Source organism: Heterodontus francisci, chromosome 3 (assembly GCF_036365525.1).
Source record: "Heterodontus francisci isolate sHetFra1 chromosome 3, sHetFra1.hap1, whole genome shotgun sequence".
Taxonomy (NCBI): domain Eukaryota; kingdom Metazoa; phylum Chordata; class Chondrichthyes; order Heterodontiformes; family Heterodontidae; genus Heterodontus; species Heterodontus francisci.
Window position 1 is genome coordinate 97952891 of NC_090373.1, and position 22820 is coordinate 97975710.

A 22820-nucleotide genomic window follows, 5' to 3' on the forward strand; every position below is an offset into this window, starting at 1 on the left:
GAACTGATAGTGCAAATAGAAATAAAAAAGTTCAATCTGATAGCCATTACAAAGACATGGTTTCAGTATGACAATAGATTGGGGCCTGAATATCGAAGAGTACGTGACATATAGGAAGGAGAGGAAGCTAGGAAAAACTTGAGGGGTGGTTCTGTTAATTAATGATGGTACTAGCACAATAGAGAGGGATGACCTAAGTTCAGGAAACCAGGATAAAGAAGCGGTTTGGGTAGAGATGAGAAATGATAAAGGCAAGAAGTCACATTTTGGAATGGTTTACAGGACCCCCTAACAGTAACCACACAGCAGGACGGGGAATACAGGAAGAAATAATGGGAGCTTGTCAGAAAAGTACGGTGATAATCATAGGGAAATTTTAATCTACATATAGACTAGTAAAATCAGAGGGGCAAAGGTCGGCGAGATGAGAAGTTCATAGAATGGTTTCGGGATAGTTTCTTAGAACAGCACGTTCTGGAACCAACCAGAGAGCAGGCTATACTAGACCTGGTATTGTGCAACGAGAATTAACTAATGACCTCATAGTGAAGGCACCCCTAGGCAGCAATGATCATAATATGATTGAATTTTACATTCAGTTTGAGAGAGAGAAGAGTGAGTCTAAGACGATTACTTTAAACTTAAATAAGGGCAATTATGAAGGCATGAAAGCAGAGCTGACTAAAGTGAACTGGCAAATTAGGTTAAGGGATAGGCCAATAGAGATGCAGTGGTTGACAGTTAAGGGGATATTTCAGAATTCCCAGAACAGATACATTCCAACGCGAAAGAAAAATTCCAAGGGGCGGACCCACTATCCGTGGTTAACTAAAAAAGTTAAAGATAGTATCAAACTTTTTAAAAAAGCATATAATTGTGCAAACATGGATGGCAGGTCAGAAGATTGGACAGATTAAAAAAAGCAAAGAATGACTAAAAGATTAATAAGGAGGCAAAAATTAGAGTTCAAGAGAAAGCTAGCTAGAAATATAAAAACAGATAGTACGATTTGCTGTAGATTTTTTTTTTTTAAAAGAGTTAACAAAGTGAGCGTTGGTCTTCTAGAAAGTGAGTCAAGAGAGATAATGGAAAATAAGGAGATGGCAGATGAACTGAACAGGTATTTTGCATCGGTCCTCACTATAGAGGATACAAGTCACATCCCAGAAATAGCTGTAAATCAGGAAATGAAAGGGCAGGAGGAACTCAAGAAAATTACAATCACCAGGGAAGTGGTACTGAGCAAATTGTTGGAGCTGTGGGCTGACAAGTCCCGGGTGCTGATGGACTTCATCCTAGGGTTTTGAAAAAAGTGGCTAGTGAAATAGTTGATGTGTTGGTTTTAATTTTCCAAAATTCCCTAGATTTGGGGAAGGTTCCATTAGATTGGAAAATAGTGAATGCAACTCCTTTATTCAAAAAGGGAGGGAGACAGAAAGCAGGAAACTACAAACCAGTCAGCTTAACATCTGTCTTAGGGAAAATGTTAGAAGCTATTATTAAAGACATAATAATAACGACACTTCGAAAAATACAAGGTAATCAGGCAGAGTCAACATGGTTTTGTGAAAGGGAAATCATGTTTATCCAATTTATTGGAGTTCTTTGAGGGAGTTACATGTGCTGTGGATAAAGGGGAACCAGTGGATGTATTGTTCTTAGATTTCCAGAAGGCGTTTGATAAAGTGCCACATCAAAAGTTACTGTGGAACATAAAAGCTCATGGTGTAGGGGGTAACATATTGGCATGGATAGAAGATTGGCTAGTTAACAGGAAACAGAGTAGACATAAATGGGTCATTTTCTGGTTGGCAAGATGTAGCAAGTGGTGTATCACAGGGATCAATGCTGGGGCCTCAACTTTTTACAATTTATATGAATGACTTGGATGAAGAGACTGAAGTTATGGTTGCTAAATTTGCTGATGACTCAAAGTAGGAAGGTGAGTTGTGAAGAGTATATAAGGAGGCTACAAAGTGATATGGATAGGTTAAGTGAGTGGACAAAGAGTATAAATGGAGTATAATGTGGGAAAATATACAAATGTCCATTTTGACAGGAAGAATAAAAAAGCATACTTTCTAAATGGTGAGAGATTGCAGAGCTCTGAGATGCAGAGGGATCTGGGCGTCCTAGTGCATGAATCGTAAAAGGTTATTATGCAGGTACAGCATGTAATTAGGAAAGCTAATAGAATGTTATTGTTTATTGAGAGGGGAATTGAATACAAAAGTAGGGAGGTTATGCTTCAGCTATACAGGGCATTGGTGAGACAACACCTGGAGTACTGTGTGCAATATTGATCTCCTTATTTAAGGGAGGATGTAAATGCATCGGAAGCAGTTCAGAGAAGGTTTACTAGACTAATACCTTGAATGAGCAGGCTGTCTTTTGAAGAAAGTTTGGACAGGCTAGGCCTGTATCCACTAGAATTTAGAAGAGTAAGAGACAATTTGATTGAAGCATACAAGATCGTGCGGGGTCTTGACAGGGTCGATGTGGAAAGGATGTTTCCTCTTGTGGGTGAATCTAGAACTAAAGGTCGCTGTTTAAAAATAAGGGGTCACCCACTTAAGACAGAGATGAGGAGAAATGTTTTTCTCTCAGAGGGTTGTGAGTCTTTGGAATTCTCTTCCTCAAAAGGTGGACAAAGCAAAGTCTTTGAATATATTTAAGGAAGGGGTGGATAGATTCTTGATAAGCAAGGGGGAGAGTATTGGGGGTAGGCGGGAATGTGGAGTTGAGGTTACAATCAGATCAGCCATGATCTTGTGGAATGGCGGAGCAGGCTCAAGGGGCCGAGTGGCCTACTCCTGCTCCTACATACATGTTTGTATGACTTGTCCCCTATATATGGTGGACAGGCTTTGGAAAGTTAGGAGTTACTCGCCACATAATTCCTAACCCCTACAGCCCTATACACCAGGGGTTCATCCAATTGTCTAAATTGTAGTGTCTTATTTGCAAAGATTGAAAATTAAACATTTTTATTAAGTGAAAAGTTGTATTACTTACCCTTATTACATGATGCTTTTTGGTCAAGCTTGGCAGTTTAAAGATTTGACACCAGTAGGTGGTGTCCTTTTTAGGTATCGACACCTGTCTTCACCAAAATAAACCCAACAGTTAAAATAGTATATTTTTCTGTTTAAAAGACATTTTTTTTTACAGCAGAAAAATAGAAAGAAAGCAATTCATAACATTTACATGTAGATTATGCCTAGGATGGTAATCCTAGACTGGATGCTATTAACTCTTAATTATGTGTACTTACGTTATGATGTCTTATGTTAAATACAAGTACATCACTAGGGATAAAAATGTCCATCTCTGGGTTCAATAAATGAAGACTTTTCCTCCCACGGTTTGACAAGTGATATTGTGGGCCTTGTTTTTCCACATCTTCAGGGTGATAGGCCCAAATCACCCGAACCGTGTTATCCTGACCACAAGCAATGAAAAAAGACAAATGTTAGACTGTAGAGTAACATATTGAACAGTCCCAAATGATTTTAAGTACATGAAACAGATGGTTTAAATTATTCACTGAACTCTTAAAAAAATTCTAATACCAATTCAGAGAGAAAATAAGCCAAGAAACTGGTCAAGCTAGTAGATTGTGAGAATACATAGCCAAAACAATAGCATATATGGTATAAATACAAGAAATGCTGGAAATCCTTAGCAGGTCTGGCAGCATCTGTGGAGAGAGAAGCAGAGTTAACGTTTCAGGTCAGTGACCCTTCATCAGAACTCATATATGGTACATTTTATAAGGGTTTTCAGGAAAGCAGAGTCTCACAATATTTGCTCCAAGTGTGGAGTGACCAAAGCATCATACCCCTGTTTGTATTTAGTTACCATTACTTGCATGAGAAAGGGCACAGAAAAGAGCAACAACACGAATTGCAAATATACAGAGAATGAGTTAGGAAAGATTAACGAAAAGTAAGATTTGCTTTATAGGATTGCTAAAATGGACCTCAAGAATATAACATATCAAATAGTAAAGATGATATAAATCCAGACTATTACATCAAGGTAGGCTACTAAAGTAGGACAAAGGACATAAATGGATATTAGACAAAAGTAACTTTTGAACAGTTATCAGAAAAAACTTCATTACTGAAAAAGAACACTAAACCTTTGGAATAATCTAGCAAGTAAGGTAACAGAAGCAAAAATGTTTGGTTTATTTAGCATACAATTAGAAATCATGATGGGATAATTGAAGTTGGATACAATATTAAATCGAGACTCTGTCTTCCCGTTCAAGTGGATGTAAATGATCACATAGCATTATTCAAAGTAAAGCAGGGACTGATTGGTCTTTTCTATTCTCTGATTTTTCTTATGCTGTTGGGTAATTGTCCTTGAGCTTTTCTTCCACCTTTTTCAGAAAAGTGTTTTAATAAGATATGTGGTAAGCCATGAATAAAGTGGTCGGTATGGTGGCTTTACAATTCAAGTTAGTTAATAAGGGTGATAAACATTCATCCAATCATGATTGAGCTGTAGCAATAAGCTCACCACTCTGCAAGCAACTAATGTACCACTTAACCAGTATAAATGACAAAAACTTCAGTAATTCAGCCATGGAACCTGCAGTACTTGTGGAAAATGTCTAACTGACAAACTCACCATACCCATTTTAGCTCTGAGGATGCTGCATGTGCCTATTCACTGGCATCACCACTGACTTCCCAAAGTCTGTTGTATGGCTGGTAGAAGGTGGGGGAGGAGTATGTCCATTTGATGTGATGCTAGATGGAGAGGTAGATTAAGATGGAGCATTCTTAATCTCCCAAACAAAATGTCAGTATTGCAAATGTTACACGCTAAAATTGAAGGAAAGATTGCTTGAATCATTAAGAAAATTTATGATTGATGCAAGACCAGGGAGGTTGTATAACGTCAAGTACATATTGTCATTTATATGAGTGGTTTTAAATAGAAAACATACATGCATTCTATAAATCCTCCCATCATAAAGTGTACAGTAAAGGCTAGTGGGGACCAGCATTAAGAGCTTGTTAAGGGGCATGTTCTGATTTGGGTAGGGGCGCACAGGCTGCACACGCTTCTGGAGCACACCAGGTGAATGGAAGTGGACATATAGTGAGAAGTCAGTCATGACCACCCCAGGGAATTAGGTTGGCCCCTTGAAAGGCTCAGTAGCGCAGAGGGGGTCATGACAATTGGCATAGAGGTACCATCAACTCAGCACAGGTTGTGGGGAGGGTAGGCAGTAAGCATTTGGGCAGCGCAGGGGGTCATTATCCTACTGGTATCATGGGTGCATTAGAGGAAGGGGCAAGGCTGCCAAACACTATTTATGGGCCACTTGAGCACAAGGAAGGCAGCAGCAGGCAATGGGTAGTGGCAATGAGGAGCAACACTCTCCGTAAGAAGGGCAGAGGAGAAGGCAAGAGGCAGGAGGATACAGAGACCATACCCGCAGCATAGGATCTACTAGCGAAGAAGGAGCTACCTTGAGATGAACAAGAACCAGTGCCTCAAGAGACTGCGACTCTCCAGGCAGATAGTCACAGAGAATTGTGCCCTCATTGCCAGAGACTGCAGACCTCACAGCACTGTTCATCATGCCGCCCCCCCCTCCCCCCAAGTAACAGTCAAAGTCACTGCGACCTTGAACTTCTTCGCTTCTGGCTCCTTCCAAGGATCAGCAACGGACCTTGGTGGCATCTCACAAATGATTGCACACTACTGCATCTCGCAGGTTACTAACGCCCTGTTTGCGAGAGCTGGACAGTACATTCAATTCCATACAGAAGCAGCCTCACAGGCACACAGGGCAATGGGTTTTGCATTCATCCTAGGATTCTTTTAGGTGCAGGCTGCAGTCATCAAGGCACCCAGTGACAGGCCAGACAGATTCAGGAAGGGCTTCCACTCCCTCAACGTTCAGCTCATCTGTGACCACAACAAGAGCTTCTTCCATGTGTGTGCTCACTTTCATGGAAGCTGCCATGACTGCTTCATCCCCCAGCAATTCAGGCTGCCACAGCTGTTCACTCTAGCCATCAAACTTCGTTGATGGCTTCTAGAGGACAAAGGATATCCTTTGAAGAGATGGCTACTCACCCCCCTCTATGACAGCCCGAGACAGAAGCACAGACGTGCTACAACTGAAACCAACTGATCACTAGGGCAACCATTGAGCAGGCCATCGGGCTTCTAAAGATGTGAATCCAGCACATGGATTGCAGTGCACTCTTTCAAGGGTCTCACTCCTTGTGGTGGTCTGCTGCCATCTCCATAACATGGCCCTTCAGAGAGATGTGGACCTTGAAGAGGGTGAGCTCCGAGAAGGGTACAGCTCATCAGAGGAAGAGGAGGAGCAGGATATGGAAGAGCAGGAGGAAGAGATGGAGGAGGAAGATGCGGAAAACTGAGGTGCCCCAGCTGTACAGGAAGGTGGCTAGGCCCGACGTGGGGCTCGAGGGTCTTGTCAGGGTGCCATTAACATCAGGCGTCATCTCATTCAGGCTCGGTTTAGCTGAGCCCTTCTGACCCAGGAGGAACCGCATGGCTTGGTACTCATTCTGAGCTGCCTGTGCTAACAATTCCATTGAAGACCTAGCCTGGAACATGTAAACTCTTGATGCCAAGGAAGATGCACATCTGCCATCACCATAGACAGACCCTTGTTCGACTTCACCATTTCATACCTCTTTTACTTGACCCATCATTAATAAATATTGAGACATGGAGCCTCATGGAGAGCCATATGCGCAGCACTTGGAGTACATGCAGGAACTGTGCACTCATGTACAGAGGATGTCTGCCTCCATGTATCAATATCGACGTGGTGCTCATAATGGCAAACAGTGCACAGTTACAGAAGAAACCCAAGTTACTCTCTCCCCGAAGCTGTGGCCTTTGCACTCGGTCACTTCTACGCGGTGCTCCTCTTGTGGTCTCGTAGCAGGTGAAGGAAGCCTGCGGCTGAGATGCATTTGGTGGTTGTTCTCATAGTGGAGGTGCCAGAGGGGCATCTCCACAGGCTTCACTGCAGGGGCAGCCTCCGTCACTGGGCCCTGCTGCACAGATGCTCCCGCCTTCAGAGGAGACAAGGAGATGGAAGATGATGATGGTGCCCTGTGAGGGGTGGCACCCTTATCCTCCTTTGTGACTACCTCAGCCCTTGACTGGTGCTCCGAATGACAATAGGGGAGCACCAACTGGGGTGCAACTGGCATCCTTCCAAACATCACTGTGCCACCATTGCCACTGACTGGCCAAGGCTACATTGTGTAACATGCATCCTCTGTACTTGAGTGCACAGTTCCTGCATGCACTCCAAGTGCTGCCACATATGGCTCTCCATGAGGTTGGTGTGCCAAAGCCCTGAGCCATTGTGATGCAGATGAGCTGAATGGACTTCTCCATTCTCAGCCCTTGGCCCTGCACTCCTTCAGAGAACTCTGACGTGTGGGAGCACATCTGCTGCTGCTCGTCTACGTAGAGCCTCCTTTCCTGTGACTTCTGAGGCCCTGCATCTATACCCAGCTGAGCAGGGCTGTGGCTGACCTCCATCCTCCGAGGGTGAATGCCCACAGCTGTCTCCATCACCTCCTCCTGCATACTTCTGATGTACTCATCACCAGTGCCACACTATCCACGCGGCATGCAAGGACTTCCAAGGTGACTGCACCGGAGCTGTTGGAAGGTGTAACAGTGCTTGTTTTGAGGTCTGCTCTGGCAGTGCTTGGCCCATTGATGGTACAAAAATCAGTATTTGCACCTCGATGTCAGAATCTGTGGGAGAATAAGAGATCATGAGAACTAGACTTGGAGAGTAGAAGCCTCTGAAGTGATGAGGCTTCCCAGTGTAGCAGAGTCCTGGGCACGCTGTCCGATGGGGTAGCGTGCAATTCACCCCCTTAATGTACACATTCCAGTTTCTATTCACCCTCTCCACCAGGGATGCCCAACTCATCTTCCCCGACTTGCTCATGGTCAGCAACCTGGCCAACTTCATGGCTCCCTCTTCCGTGGTGATGACGACATGAAGGATGGGGACTCTTCCTCTGGTCTGGGCCCTCTCATGGGTATTGTGAACCTGATTTTCCTGCAAGGACAAAGAGAGAGAGAGAGAGAGAGAGAGAGAGAAGGCATGCAGGCCTCTACGGCCAATGCCAACAGTTCATTTTCATAAGAAGCTGTATGTATCAGTGCTGACAAGTCCTTAAAAGTACTATGGATTAGAGCCTTGCTGAGGGATCAGTAAGTACCCTGGGCACACAGTTCTCCCATGCTTAGGAGCAGCATGCACTCTCAAGCTCCTCAGCTGGTGTGTCTGCTGGAGGTTAAATACCCAGAGGCCTTTCCTGAGGTTCTGGCATTGCACTCACCTTGCCCGAGTGAATATGGTTATTCGACTCTTCCTGCACTGGACCCAGTTCCTGCGGACCACCCTGTCAGCTCATGGTATCTGCCACCTCGATTCAGGCCTGCTTGGTCTAGGAGGGTGGTCTTCTCCTGTCACCTCCAGTAAAAGGTCCTCCCTCCTCTCCCTCACTGCCTCAAGGAGGAATTACAGGCTGGCAACAGCAAAGGGCAGCCCTGCCCCAAATCTACCTTTCCTGCTCCATGTGTAATGCAGCAAGTAAATCTCAAACGGAAACCACAAGAACGGTTGCCATGGTGGGTTTAAATTAGGCCTGCTCTCCTTCAGTCTCGCCTCCATTCCCACTCTTTGTATTGTCTCTCCTTGTTCTTCCTTACAAAATGAATCTTCACATTTTTCTGCATTAAATTTCATCTGCCACTTGTCCACCCATTACACAGCTTGTATATGTCGTCTTGAGATTTATCACTATCCTCCTCACAGTTCACAATACTTCTAAGTTTTCTATCATCTGCAAATTTTGAAATTGTGCCCTGTATGTTAATGGTAGGTTAATTATGTTAAAGATACACAGATGAAGGGCATTGTTTAATTAAGGACTTAGAGCAGGATATAAAGAGAGCCTGCTAGGACGCGGGGGAGAAAGTAGAGGCGGAGATATGTAATGCTGCATTCTGTCATAAACCAGCTATCAAGAAAAGAATCTGTGTCTGGCTTCATTCTTCACCATTTGGATTAGATCCAATTAACGCCATACACCCAGGTCTAGGTCATTAACATATATCAAGAACACCAACGTCGGGGGATCCTCACTATATATCTTCCTCCAATCCTAAAAACAACTGTTCACAACTTCTGTCTATTTCCTGTCACTTAGCCAATTTTGTATCCATGCTGCTACTGTCCCTTTTATTCCATGGGCTCGAACTTTACTGACAAGCTTGTTTTGTAGCACTTTATCTAATGTCTTTTGGAAGTCCATGCATACATCATCAACTTTCACTGTTAGTTCATTCCTACCTTTATTAGCCGAGGTATAGAATAACAGCAGGGAATTTATGCTGGAACTGTATAACTCATTGGTTAGGCCACAACTTGAGTACTGTGTGCATTTCTGGTGACCTCTTTACAGAAAGGATGTAATTGCACTAGAGAGGGTACAGAGGAGATTTACGAGGATGTTGCCAGGACTGGCAAAATGCAGCTATGAGGAAAGATTGGATAGGCTAGGGTTGTTCTCCTTGGAACAGAGAAGGCTGAGGGGAGATCTGATTGAAATATATAACATTTTGAGGGGCCTGAATCGAGTGGAGGTGAAGGGTCTAGTCACCTTAGCAGAGAAGTCAATGATGAGGGGGCATTGATTTAAAGTGATTGGTAGAAAAATTAGAGGGGGGATGAGGAAAAACTTTTTCACCCAGAGAGTGGTGGGTCTGGAACTCACTGCCTGAAAAGGGTAGCAGAGGCAGAAATCCTCAACTCATTCAAAAGGAGTCTGGATATGCACCTCAAGTGCCATAATCTGCAGGGCTATAGACCAAATGCTGGAAGGTGGGATTAAAATATGTGAATCATTTTGCGGCCGGCACAGACACGATAGGCCAAGTGGCCTCTTTCTGTTCCTTAAACTTTCTATGATTCTATGATTACTTAGGAAGGCAGTGGCGTTGTGGTATTGTCACTGGATTAGTAACCCAGAAACCCAGGTATTGCTCTGGGGACATCGGTTTGAATCCCACCACAGCAGAATGTGGAATTTAAATGAAATTAATAAAAATCTGGAATTTAAAAGCTAGTCTAATGATGGCCATGAAACCATTGTCAATTGTTGTAAAAACTCATCTGGTTCACTAATGTCCTTAAGGGAAGGAAACCTGCTGGTCTTACATGTGACTCCTGACCCACAGCAATATGGTTGACTCTTAAATGGCCCCAACAAGCCACTCACTTGTATCAAACTGCTACAATAAAGAATGAAACCAGACGGCCCACCTGGCATCGACCTAGTCAATGGAAATGACAACAGCAAACTCAGCCCTGTCGACCCTGCAACTAACATCTGGGAGCTTGTGCCAAAGTTGGGAGAGCTGTCCCACAGACGAGTCAAGCAACAGCCTGACACAGTCATTCTCATGGAATCATACCTTACAGACAATGTCCCAGGCACCGCTATCACCATCCCTGGTATGTCCTGTCTCATTGGCAGGACAGATCCAGCAGAGGTGGCGGGATGGTGGTATACAGTCGGGAGGGAGTTGCCCTGTAGTCCTCAACATTGACTCCAGACCCCATGACGTCTCATGGCATCAGGTCAAACATGTTTTGAGGTTTTGAATGAGTACTTCTCTTCGGTATTTACGAATGAGAAGGGGTGTATTACTGAAGAGGACGGTGGGAAGCAGACTGGTAAGCTCGAGGAAGTGCTCGTTAGGAGGGAAGATGTGTTGGGGTTTTTGAATAACTTGAAGATAGACAAGTCTCCCGGGCCTGACGGGGTATATCCAAGGATGTTATGGGAAGCAAGGGATGAAATTGCAGAGCCGCTGGCAATGATCTTTTCATCTTCTCTGCTGACGGGGGTGGTACCAGGTGATTGGAGGGTGGCAAATGTTGTGCCCCTGTTCAAGAAAGGGAATAGGAACAACCCTGGGAATTACAGGCCAGTTAGTCTTACTTCGGTGGTAGGCAAGTTGATGGAAAAGGTGCTGAGGGATAGGATTTCTGAGCATCTGGAAAGACACTGCTTGATTCGGGACAGTCAGCACGGTTTTGTGAGGGGTAGGTCTTGCCTCACAAGCCTGATTGAATTCTTTGAGCAGGTGACCAAGCAAGTGGATGAGGGTAAACCAGTGGATGTGGTGTACATGGATTTTAGTAAGGCATTTGATAAGGTCCCCCATGGTAGACTTATGGAGAAAGTCAGGAGGCATGGGATAGTGGGGAATGTGGCCAGTTGGATTAAGAATTGGCTAACTGATAGAAGGCAGAGAGTGGTCTTAGATGGTAAATACTCAGCCTGGAGCCCAGTTACCAGTGGCGTGCCGCAGGGATCAGTTCTGGGTCCTCTCCTGTTTGTGATTTTTATTAACGACTTGGATGAGGAAGTCGAAGGGTGGGTCAGTAAATTTGCAGATGATACAAAGGTTGGTGGAGTTGTGGATACCGAGGAGGGCTATTGTCGTCTGCAAAGGGACTTGGATAGGTTGCAGTGCTGGGCTGAAAAGTGGCAGATGGAGTTTAACCCTGAAAAGTGTGAGGTCGTCCATTTTGGAAGGACAAACATGAATGCAAAATACTGGGTTAACGGTAGGGTTCTTGGGCATGTGGAGGAGCAGAGAGACCTTGGGGTCTATGTGCATAGATCGTTGAAAGTTGCAACTCAAGTGGATAGGGCTGTGAAGAAGGCATATGGGGTGTTAGCGTTCATTAGCAGAGGGATTGAATTTAAGAGCCGTGAGGTGATGATGCAGCTGTACAGGACCTTGGTAAGGCCTCATTTGGAGTACTGTGTGCAGTTCTGGTCGCCTCATTTTAGGAAGGATGTGGAAGCCTTGGAGAGGGTGCAGAGGAGATTTACCAGGATGTTGCCTGGAATGGAGAATAAGTCTTACGAGGAAAGGCTGAACATTCTAGGCCTCTTCTCATTAGAAAGGAGAAGGATGAGGGGTGACATGATAGAGGTTTATAAGATGATCAGGGGAATAGATAGGGTAGACAGTCAGAAACTTTTTCCCCGGGTGGAGCAAAGCGTTACAAGGGGTCATAAATTTAAGGTGAAGGGTGGGAGATATAAGGGGGATGTCAGGGGAAGGTTCTTTACCCAGAGAGTGGTCGAGGCATGGAATGCCTTGCCCGGGGAAGTTGTTGAGTCAGAAACTTTAGGGACTTTCAAAAGGCTTTTGGATAGGTATATGGATAAAGGAGAATGATGGGGTATAGATTAAATTGTCCTTGACAGAGGACAAAGGATCGGCACAACATTGTGGGCCGAAGGGCCTGTTCTGTGCTGTATGTTCTATGTTCTATATGTTCTATGGGCAAGAAAACCTCCTGCTAATTACCACCTACCAAGGCCTTCCCCACTTCCCCACCCAGCCGATGAATCAGTGCTCCTTCATGTTGAACACCACTTGAAGGAAGCACTGAGAGTGGCAAGAGCGCAAAATGTACTCTGAGTGGGGGACTTCAATGTCCATCACCAAGAGTGGCTCGGTAGCACCACTACTGATAGAGTCCTAAAGGATATAGCTGCTAGACTGGGTCTGTGGCAGGTGGTGAGGGAACAAACAAGAGGAAAAAACATTCTTGACTTCGTCCTCACCAATCTGCCTGTCGCAGATGCATCTGTCCATGACAATATTGGTAGGAATGACCACAGCAAAGTCCTTGTGGAGACCAAGTCCTGTTTTCACACTGGGGATACCCTCCATCGTGTTCTGTGGCACTACCACCGTGCTAAATGAGATAGATTTCGAACAGACCTAGCAACTCAAAGCTGGGCATCCATGAGGTGCTGTGAGCCATTAGCAGCAGCAGAATTGTACTCAACCACAATCTGTAACCTCATGGCCCAGCATATTCCCCATTCTACCATTACGATCAAGCCGGGGAACCAACCCTAGTTCAATGAAGAGTGCAGGAAGGCATGCCAGAAGCAACACCAGGCATACCTCAAATGAGGTGACAACCTGGTGAAGCTACAACCCAAGACTACTTGCGTGTCAAACAGCGTAAGCAGCATACAATAGACAGAGCTTAAGTGATCCCACAACAACGGATCAGATCTAAGCTCTGCAGTCATGCCATGTCCAGTCATGAGTGGTGGTGCACAACTAACAGGAGGTGGCTCCACAAACATCCCCATCCTCAATGATGGAGGATCCCAACACATCAGTGCAAAAGACAAGGCTGAAGCATTTGCAACATCAGCCAAAAGTGCCAAGTGGATGATCTATCTCGGCCTCTTCCTGAAGTCCCCAGCATCACAGATGCCAGACATCAGCCAATTCGATTCACTCTGTGTGATATCAAAAAAGGACTGAAGGCACTGGATATTGCAAAGGCTATGGGCCCTGTCAACATCTGGACAATAGTACTGAAGACCTGTGCTCCAGAACCTGCGCACCCCTAGCCAAGCTGTTCCAGTACAGCTACAAAACTGGCATCTACCCTGCAATGTGGAAAATTGCCCAGCTATGTCCTGTACACAAAAAGCAGGTCAAATCCAACCTGGCCAATTACCGCCCCATCTCGATCATCAGGAAAGTGATGGAAGGTGTCATCAAAAGTGCTATCAAGCAGCACTTGTTTATAATTAACCTGCTCAGTGATGCTCAGTTTGGGTTCCACCAGGGCCATTCAACTCCAGACCTCATTTCAGCCTTGGTTCAAACATGGACAAAAGCGCTGAACTCAAGCAGTGAGGTGAGAGTGACTGCTATTGACATCAAGGCAGCATTTGACCGAGTATGGTATTAAGGAGCCCTAGAAAAACTGGAGTCAATGGGAATCGGGGGAAAACTCTCTGCTGGTTGTACCTAGCACAAAGGAAGATGCTTGTGGTTGTTGCAGGTCAATCATCTTAGCTCCAGGACATCAGTGCAGGCGTTCCTCAGGGTAGTGTCCTAGGCCCAACAATCTTCAGCTGCTTCATCAGTGACCTTCCTTCAGAAGTGGGGATATTCGCTGATGATTGTGCAAAGCTCAGCACTATTCATGACAACTCAGATACTGAAGCAGTCCATGTAGAAATGCAACAAGACCTGGACAATATCCAGGCTTGAGCTGATAAATGGCAAGTAACATTTGCACCACACAAGTGCCAGGCGATGACCATCTCCAACAAGAGAATCTCACCATCTCCCCTTGACATTCAATGGCATTACGATCGCTGAATTCCCCACTATCAACATCCAAGGGGTTACTGAACTGGAGTAGCCATATAAATACCGTGGCTACAAGAGCAGGTCAGAGCCTGGGAATCCTGAGGCGAGTAACTCACCTCCTGACTCCCCAAAACCTGTCCACCATCGACAAGGCACAAGTCAGGAGTGTGATGGAATACTCTCCACTTGCTTGGATGGCTGCAGCTCCAACACTCAAGTAGCTCAACACCATCCAGGACAAAGCAGTCTGCATGATTGGCACCCCATCCACAAACATTCACTCCCTCCACCACCGACACACAGTGGCAGCAGTGTGTACCATCTCATAGAGTCATACAGCACAGAAACAGGCCCTTTGGCCCATCATGTCTGTGCCGGCCATCAAGTACCTAACTATTCTAATCCTGTTTTCCAGCACTTGGCATCTACAAGATGCAGTGCAGCAATGCACCAAGGCTCCTTCGACAGCACCTTCCAAACCTGCGACCTCTACCACCTAGAAGGACAAGGGCAGCAGATGCATGGGAACACCATAACCTGCAAGTTCGCTTCCAAGCCACACAACATCCTGACTTGGAACTATATCGCCGTTCCTTCACTGTTGCTGGCTCAAAATCCTGGAACTCCCTTCCTAACAGCACTGCAGGTATACCTACCCCACATGGACTGCAGTGGTTCAAGAAGACAGATCACCATCACCTTCTCAAGGTCAATTAGGGATGGGCAATAAATGCTGGCCTGGCCAGTGACGCCCACATCCCATGATTGAATTTAAAAAAATCTCAAGTAAGTTGGTGAAACACGATTTGTCCTTAAGAAATCGTTGCTGGCTTTCTGTAACTAATCCACATTAGTCCAACTGACTACTAATTTTGTCCTGAATTATCATTTCTAAAATCATTCCCACCACTGGTTAAAACAACTGGCCTGTAGTTGTTGGGCTTATCCTTAAACCCTTTTTTGAACAAGGGTGTAACATTTGCAATTCTCCATTCCTCTGGCACTAATAAATCCAATAGGGAATTGAGGAGAAACTTCTTTACCCCAAGAGTGATAAGAATGTGGAACTCATTACCAAAAAGAGTAGCTAAGGCGACTAACATACACATGAGGGAAGAAGGAAGGATATGTTGATGGATTTAGATGAAGACGGATGGGAGAAGTCATGCAGCTTCTTCTGGATCTCTTTCCAGCTCTTGAAAGTAACACAGCTGCAGTATATTTGCTCCATGGCTCTTGATTGTCTCCACAGGATGCTTATGGACTTCTGTGCTACACAAGAAAAGGTCATCCTGTTTTCTTCATCATGCAGTCTGCTATGACCTCTGTGACCTGGCCAGTTGAACAAGCTATTCAATTTTAACACTGCACCATTACTGAAAATTACTGCAGAGTCCACAGCTGGATGGATGAAATGTTTCTCATTTATAAAGATAAACAACTCATTAGCAACTTGAGAAGTATGAAACGTATATTATTGCAGGTGCATCATGAGTAGCAATTTTCTTTCTTTCCTACTAACACTATCTGGTAGCAAGAGATGGGTAAGCAAAATTGCTCTTCACTGCCATTTTGATTGATCATCAAATGTACAAAAGCTAGGGGCAGGATTTTCCTTGCAGGGGCAGGCATTGGATGTCCCGAACCTGACCCTGGAGGGGGGAGTGGGCAAGCTACCAGCCCCGATTTTCACGGGGACTCCCCTTAATTGGCTTTGAAATGGATTCAGCAGCTAATTAGCGGCCGTGGGGGTGGGAACAGAGGCAGAACTGTGCAACAGCAGGCCTGATTTAAGCAGACCACAGCAGCCATTACCTGCTGTTGGGAAGATGTCTCAGGAGAGGCTGCGGCCTGGAACCCAAAGCAGGGCAGCCCCTCGGTTCACAAATATAGACCTGGAGGTCCTCCTCGAGGCTGTAAAGGGTGACAGGAGGAAGCCACCTTCTCAAACCAAGCAGGCCTGGATGGAGATAGCTGGCACAGTCAGCAGACAGAATGTGGTGCACAGCAAATGGGTCTAGTGTAAGAAGAAGTCCAATGACCTGATTCACTCTGGTAAGGTAAGTGCAATGCCGAACCCTCAGGACAGGCCTCTGAGTATTCACCCTCTAGCAGACAGACCAGCGAAGGAGCCTCAGGGTGCATGCTTCTCCTGAATATGGGGGGGAATATGTACCCAGGGCACTTACTGACCCCTCAGAATGCCTCAGAGTGCCATAGTGCTACTGCGGACAAGCCAGCATTGGAACATAGGAGCAATTGGTATTGGCCATAGAGCCAGCACTGCCTTATCACACTCTCTTTTGTCTTTGTTGGACAAACAGACTCATTGGATGCAATTTAATGCTCTCCTCCGCAGCGGGTTTCGAGGTGGGAAGAGCATAAAATCAGGTGGAATGCAGGCAGGGTGGGGGTGGACCCTGACACCATCCTACCTCCGCCAAAATTTAATTTGAGGTGGGAAGGCCTGTGGATGGCCTTCGCGTCTCTGGGTAGGGGGAGCCCGCTGAGGGCCACCCCCCCCACCCTTGCTGCCGACCTCTGTCCTTCCCTACCCCACGAACCCCACCCCACGAGACACCTCCCACCCTGACCTACACTAAGCCTGGTTCCAGCGCCTCTCCTCGGTGTCCGGTCACTGCAGCTACAGCAGCAGTCACCACCTCCATGCAGGCGCTGCAGCTGCCGGCCTCTGATTGACCAGCAGCTCTGTAAGGCTAGTACTTCTGGCAGCGGGGTCATAAATCCTACAGAAAGCCTGCTACTGTCCAGTTAAGTGCCTGATTGGCACTAAATTCCATGGGTCTTCCATCGAAGAGGCGACACAGGGATCTCAGTGCCAGTTTCTGCTGACGTTGAGACCCCTGCTGCTAGCATAATATTCCCCCCATAATGCCCACGAGAGGGTCCAGACAGAGGAGGGGTTCCCTTTCTACATGTGATCACAACCATGGAGGAGGGAAACTTGGAGATAGTCAGGGTCACTGACTATGAGGAATTTAGGCAAGGCGAAATGGGTATCTGTGGTGGAGAGGGTAAATACAAACTGGAAAGCATACAGTAACAGGATGCAATACTCCACACATCCATCAGCATGCCAAAGACTCAACTGATTTGGGAAGCCCCAACACTGCAGAGGCTTCTGCTCCCCAAGGCTAGTTCTCATATTTTCTTTTTGTGTTTTCCACAGGTTCCAATCTCCAGGAACAACAAGCGAGCCCTTCACCATCACCGAGGCAAGCGCAGTCAGAGCAGACCCCAGAACAAGCACTGTCACACGTTGCAAGCACAACCTTCACCAGTGGTGGGTTCTTGAGCGCGGTTAGACAGGGCGGCACTGGTTGATGAGGGCAGCATTAGCATGCAGGAGAAGGTGCTACAGGCAGAGGCAGATATGGGCAGTTCCCCTTGGAGGATGGAGGACAGACACAGCCCTTTGTAGGAGAAACAGACTCAATGTCCACGAGAGGGTCCATATGGAGCAGGGGTTCCCTACCAACATGTGATCACAACCATGGAGGAGGGAGTCATGGACATCATCAGGGTCGCTGGCCATGAGGAATCTAGGCAACCTCATGGAGAGCCATATGTGGCAGCACTTGGAGTGCATGCAGGAACTGTGCACTGATGTACATCGGATGCATGCCAGACTCTGCTGCCTTGACTTGTCAGTGGCGCTGATGGCGCAGAGATGTTTGGAGGGAATGTCATTTGCACCCCAGCTGGTGCTCCTCTACAGCCAGCCAGAGCGCCAGCCAAGCGCTGAGGCCGTCACCGATAAGGATGAAGGTGCTACCCCTCAAGAGGCATCATCATCATCAGCGGGTTCCTCAGCCCCTCTGAGGAAGCAGCATGGCCCAGTGGTAGAAACTGCCCCTGCAATGACGCCGGTGCAGCAGCCTCTGGAGGTGCCCCCACTGGCATCTTCACGACGAGGACAACCACGAAGACAAGTGAGCAGGCTGCCTTCACCTCATCTGAGATGACAAGGGAAGAACCACACCCAAATGGCTGACAGTGAAGGCCACAGCATCAGGCAGAGCACTGAGTGGGTCACTGGGGTTTCTTTCACCTGTAACTGCACTTTTTGTCTTTTCATGCACAATGCAAATATTGACACATGAAGCCAAATGTGCGAGCTTCCTATTATTGATGGCAGGACAGGAAAGAAGGGATGAAGTGGTGAAGAGAGCAAGGTGGCAGTAAACGGTGTTAGTGCATCCTTCATTGGTGATAAGAGCTCAACCATTCTAGGTTGCATCTTCAATGCAAGTGTTCTTACAGGTAGCTCAAAGTGAGTTCCATACCATGCTGTTCTTCCTGGGTGAGAGGGGCTCAGCTGAAATGAGTCTAAATCAGATGATCCCTGACACGAACAGCATGCTGACGAGACCCTCGAACCCCACGCCAGGCCCAGCCAGGGGAGCCATTGCACCTCTGTGTTCTCTTTCGACTCCTCTTCCACTTCCGGCCCCGAGAACCCGCCCCATCCATTAATAAATTCAATTAAGGCCATTAAAGAGCTCATTGAGAGCTTGCTGAAGAGAATATTGATATTTTGGTGGGGGCGCACGACTGCACGCTGGGTCAGGAGCAGACCAGGTGCATGGAGGCAGATACACAGCGGAGAGCCAGTCATGCCTGCCTTAAGAAATTAGGTGGACTCATAAAAGGGAGAACAGCTGAGATGGGCACTCAGCCAATGGCACACAGGTACCATCGGGTCAGCACAGGTTGTGGAAAGAGTGGTTATTAAGTGCTCCAGCATTGCAGGTGGTCGGGCATAAGAGGAGGAGGCAAGAATTCCAAACACAATTGGGAGGCCACCTGAGCACAAGGAAGGCAGCAGCTGCCAATGTGAGCACAACTCTCAGATTTTGGGTTCAGTGGCGATGAGGAACAACATCCTCTACAGAAAGGGCAGAGCCCCAGGCATGAGGAGGGCAGCAGAGAAGGATGAGGGGCAGGAAGGCAATGGAGGCTGTACCCTCAGCAGAGATTGTACCGCTGAAGCCGGAGCTACCTGGACATCAAGAAATAATGGGGCTTCTAAGAAAGATGCTGCAATAACCGTGGACGATTTTGATCTTCATATAGATTGGATAAATCAAATTGGCAAAGGTCGCCTTGAGGATGAGTATATAGAGTGTATTCGGTATGGTTTCTTAGAATGATACATTGTGGAACCAACCAGGGAACAGGCTGTTTTAGACCTGGTAATGTGTAATGAGACAGGATTAATTAATTATCTCATAGTAAAGGATCCTCTGGGCAAGAGTGATCATACATAATAATTTCACATTCAGTTTGAGGGTGAAATACTTGAATCTGAATCTAGCATCTTAAAATTAAATAAAGGCAATTACAAAGGTATGCAGACTGAGTTGGCTTAAGTAGACTGGAAAAATAAGTTGAAAGGTAAGATGGTAGTTGAGCAATGGCAGACATTTAAAGAGATATTTCATAACTGTCAACAAAGATATATTCCATTAAGAAAGACTCTATGAGAAGGTTGCACTATCCGTGGCTAACTAAGGAATTTAAGGATGGTATCAAATTAAAAGAAAAAACATACAATGCTGCAAAGATTAGTGGTAGGCCAGAAGATTGGGAAAATTTTAGAAACCAGCAAAGGATGACCCAAAAAAAGGGAGAAGTTAGAATGTTGTTGTAGTTAGTTGTTGTTGAAGCCATAGTCCCAAAGTACCATAGGCATCTCTCTCCATTACAGAGAGAGAGAGACACACACACAGTTGGTAATGCAAAGTTTGAGGGGCACCACTCCAAGTGTGGGGCAAGGCAGCAGGCAGCCAGTATGGGGATTGAACCTGCACTGTTGGCATCTTTCTGCATTACACTCTAGCTGACTAGGCAACTGAACTAACCAACCCCCAGAGCATGCGAGTAAACTAGGAAGAAATATAAAAACAGATAGTAAGAGCTTCTACAAGTATATTAAAAGGAACAGCGTAGCTAAAGTAAACAATGGTCCCTTCGAGGGTGAGACTGGGGAATTAATAATGGGAAACAAGAAAATGGCAGAGACGTTGAACAAGTATTTTGTATCTGTCTTCACAGTAGAAAATACTAAAAACATCCCAAGCATAATAGAAAATCAAGGGGCAAAGGGAAGGAGGTAATTGAAACAATCACTAGAGAAAAAAAATTAGTGGGACTAAAAGCTGGCACGTCTCCTGGTCCTGATAGCCTGCATTGTGGGATCTTAAATGAAGTGGCTGTAGAGATAGTACATGCATTGGTTGTAATCTACCAAAATTCCCTAGATTCCGGTAAGTTCCAGCAGTTTGGAAAACTGCAAATGTAATGCCCCATTTAAGAAAGGATGGCGACAGAAAGCAGGAAACTATAGGCCAGTTAGCCTAACATCTGTCATTTGGAAATTGCTGTATACATTGTTAAAGAAGTACTAGCAGGACATTTAGAAAATCAGAATACAATCAAGTAGAGTCAACATGATTTTATGAAAGGGAAATAGTGTTTGGCAAATTTATTAGAGTTCTTTGAGGTAGTAACAAGCAAGGTGGATAAAGGGGAACCTGTAGATGTGGTGTAATTGGATTTCCAAAAGGCATTCGATAAGGTGCCACATAAAAGGGTACTAAACAAGATAAGAGCTCATGGTGTTGGAAGTAATCAATTAGCCTGGATAGCAGTTTGGCTAATGAACAGGAAACAAAGTTGGGATAAATGGGTCATTTTCAGGTTGGCATACAGGGGTGCCACAGGGTTCAATGCTGGGGCCTCAACTATTTACAATCTATATTGATGACTTGGATGAAGGGACAGAGTGTATTGTGGCCAAATTTGTTGATGATACTAAGAAAAGTGGGAAAGCAAGTTGTGAGGTGACGACAAACTGCAAAGTGATACAGATAGGTTGAGAGAGTGGGAAAAAATTGGCAGATGGGGTATAATGTGAGAAAATGTGAAGTTATCCACTTTGGTAGGAAGAATAGAAAAGCAGAATATTAAATGCAGAGACTACAGAATGCTGCGGTACAAAGGGGTGTCCTCTTACATGAATCACAAAATGTTAGCATGCAGGTTCAGCAAGTAATTAGGAAGGCAAATGGAATGTTGATCTTTAATGCAAGGGAGATGGAGTATGAAAGTAGGGAGTTTCTTGCTACAACTGTGCAGGGTGTAGGTGAGACCACTAGAGTACTGGTACGGTTTTGGTCTCATTTAAAGGAGGGATATACTTGCATCGGAGGCAGTTCAGAGAAGGTTCACTAGGCTTATGAGGAAATGTTGAGCAGTTTGGGCCCATACTCACTGGAGTTTAGAAGAATGAGAGATAATCTTATTGAAATATATAAGATTTTGAGGGGGCTTGACAGGACTTTGGAATTCTCAACCCCAGAGAGCAGTGGAGACAGGGCCATTGAATATATTCAAAGCAGAGTTAGACAGATTTGTGTTCTACAAGGGAGTCAAGGGTTATGGGGGGCAGGCAGGAAAGTGTGCTTGGGGCCTCGATCAGATCAGCCACAATTTTATTGAATGGCGGAGCAGACTGAAGGGACCGAATGGCTTACTCTTGCTCCTATTACTTATATGTCGGAGAACTCTCCAGGCAGATGGTGACAGAGATTTGTGTCCTCAAGGCAGAAGACCTCACACCTGGAAGCACTGCTGACCATGCCCTGCCAGTAGCCATCAAAGTCTGTGGCCTAGAACTTCTTCGTTTCTGGCTCCTTCCAAGGATCAGTTGCAGACCTTCATGGCATCTTGCAAATGGCTAAACATCACTGCATCTCGCAGTTGACTGATGCCCTGTTTTCTGGACATTATATTCAACTACAGATACATGAGGCCTCAAAGGCACAGAGGGTAGTTGGTTTTGCTTCCATCACTGGATTCACCCAGGTGTTATTGATTACATCCACGTAGTCATGAAGGCTCCGCATGGCCGGCCAATGAGATTCATCAACAGGAAGGGCTTCGACTCCCTTAACGTTCAGCTGATATGCAACCACAATAAGAAATTCATGCATGTGTACGCTCACTATCCTGGACAGCTGTCATGATGCTTTGATGCTCCAACAGTCCAGGCTGTTGCAGCTCTTCATTTCACATCCCAGCTGTCCCCCCCACCCACCCCCGCACAAACTCCGTGGATGGATTCGAGGGGACAGGGATGTTCCTTGAAGAGATGGCTACTCACCCCTTTACGTAACCCTGAGACAGAACCACTACAACCAAAGCCATCTGCTCACATGGACCACCATTGAGTAAGCCATAGGACTTCTGAAGATGCAGTTCTGTGCCACAACCGGTCGAGCGGTGCCCTGCAAAACACTCCCGCAAGTGTATCGCGCAAAGATAAGGCTGAAGCATTTGCAACAATCTTCAGCCAGAAGTGCCAACTGGATGATCCATCTCAGCCTCCTCCTCAAGTCCCCAGCATCACAGATGCCAGTCTTCAGCCAATTCAATTCACTCCACGAGATATCAAGAAACGACTGAAGGCACTGGATACTGCAAAGGCTACGGGCCCTGACAATATTCCGGCAATAGTGTGTGCTCCAGATCTTCAC

At 45.9% G+C, this 22820-nt stretch overlaps 1 protein-coding gene across 1 annotated transcript in view; it reads right to left on the reverse strand.

Annotated features, from left to right (window-relative positions):
- moxd1 (monooxygenase, DBH-like 1) overlaps nt 1-22820 on the reverse strand; it is a 129148-nt gene that overhangs the window by 86060 nt on the left and 20268 nt on the right. Inside the window, exons 3-4 of the mRNA XM_068018110.1 lie at nt 3275-3442; nt 3016-3099 (exon numbers count right to left, since the gene is read on the reverse strand). Of these exons, the coding sequence (XP_067874211.1) occupies nt 3016-3099; nt 3275-3442 (252 nt within the window). The remainder of the gene's footprint in view (nt 1-3015; nt 3100-3274; nt 3443-22820) is intronic.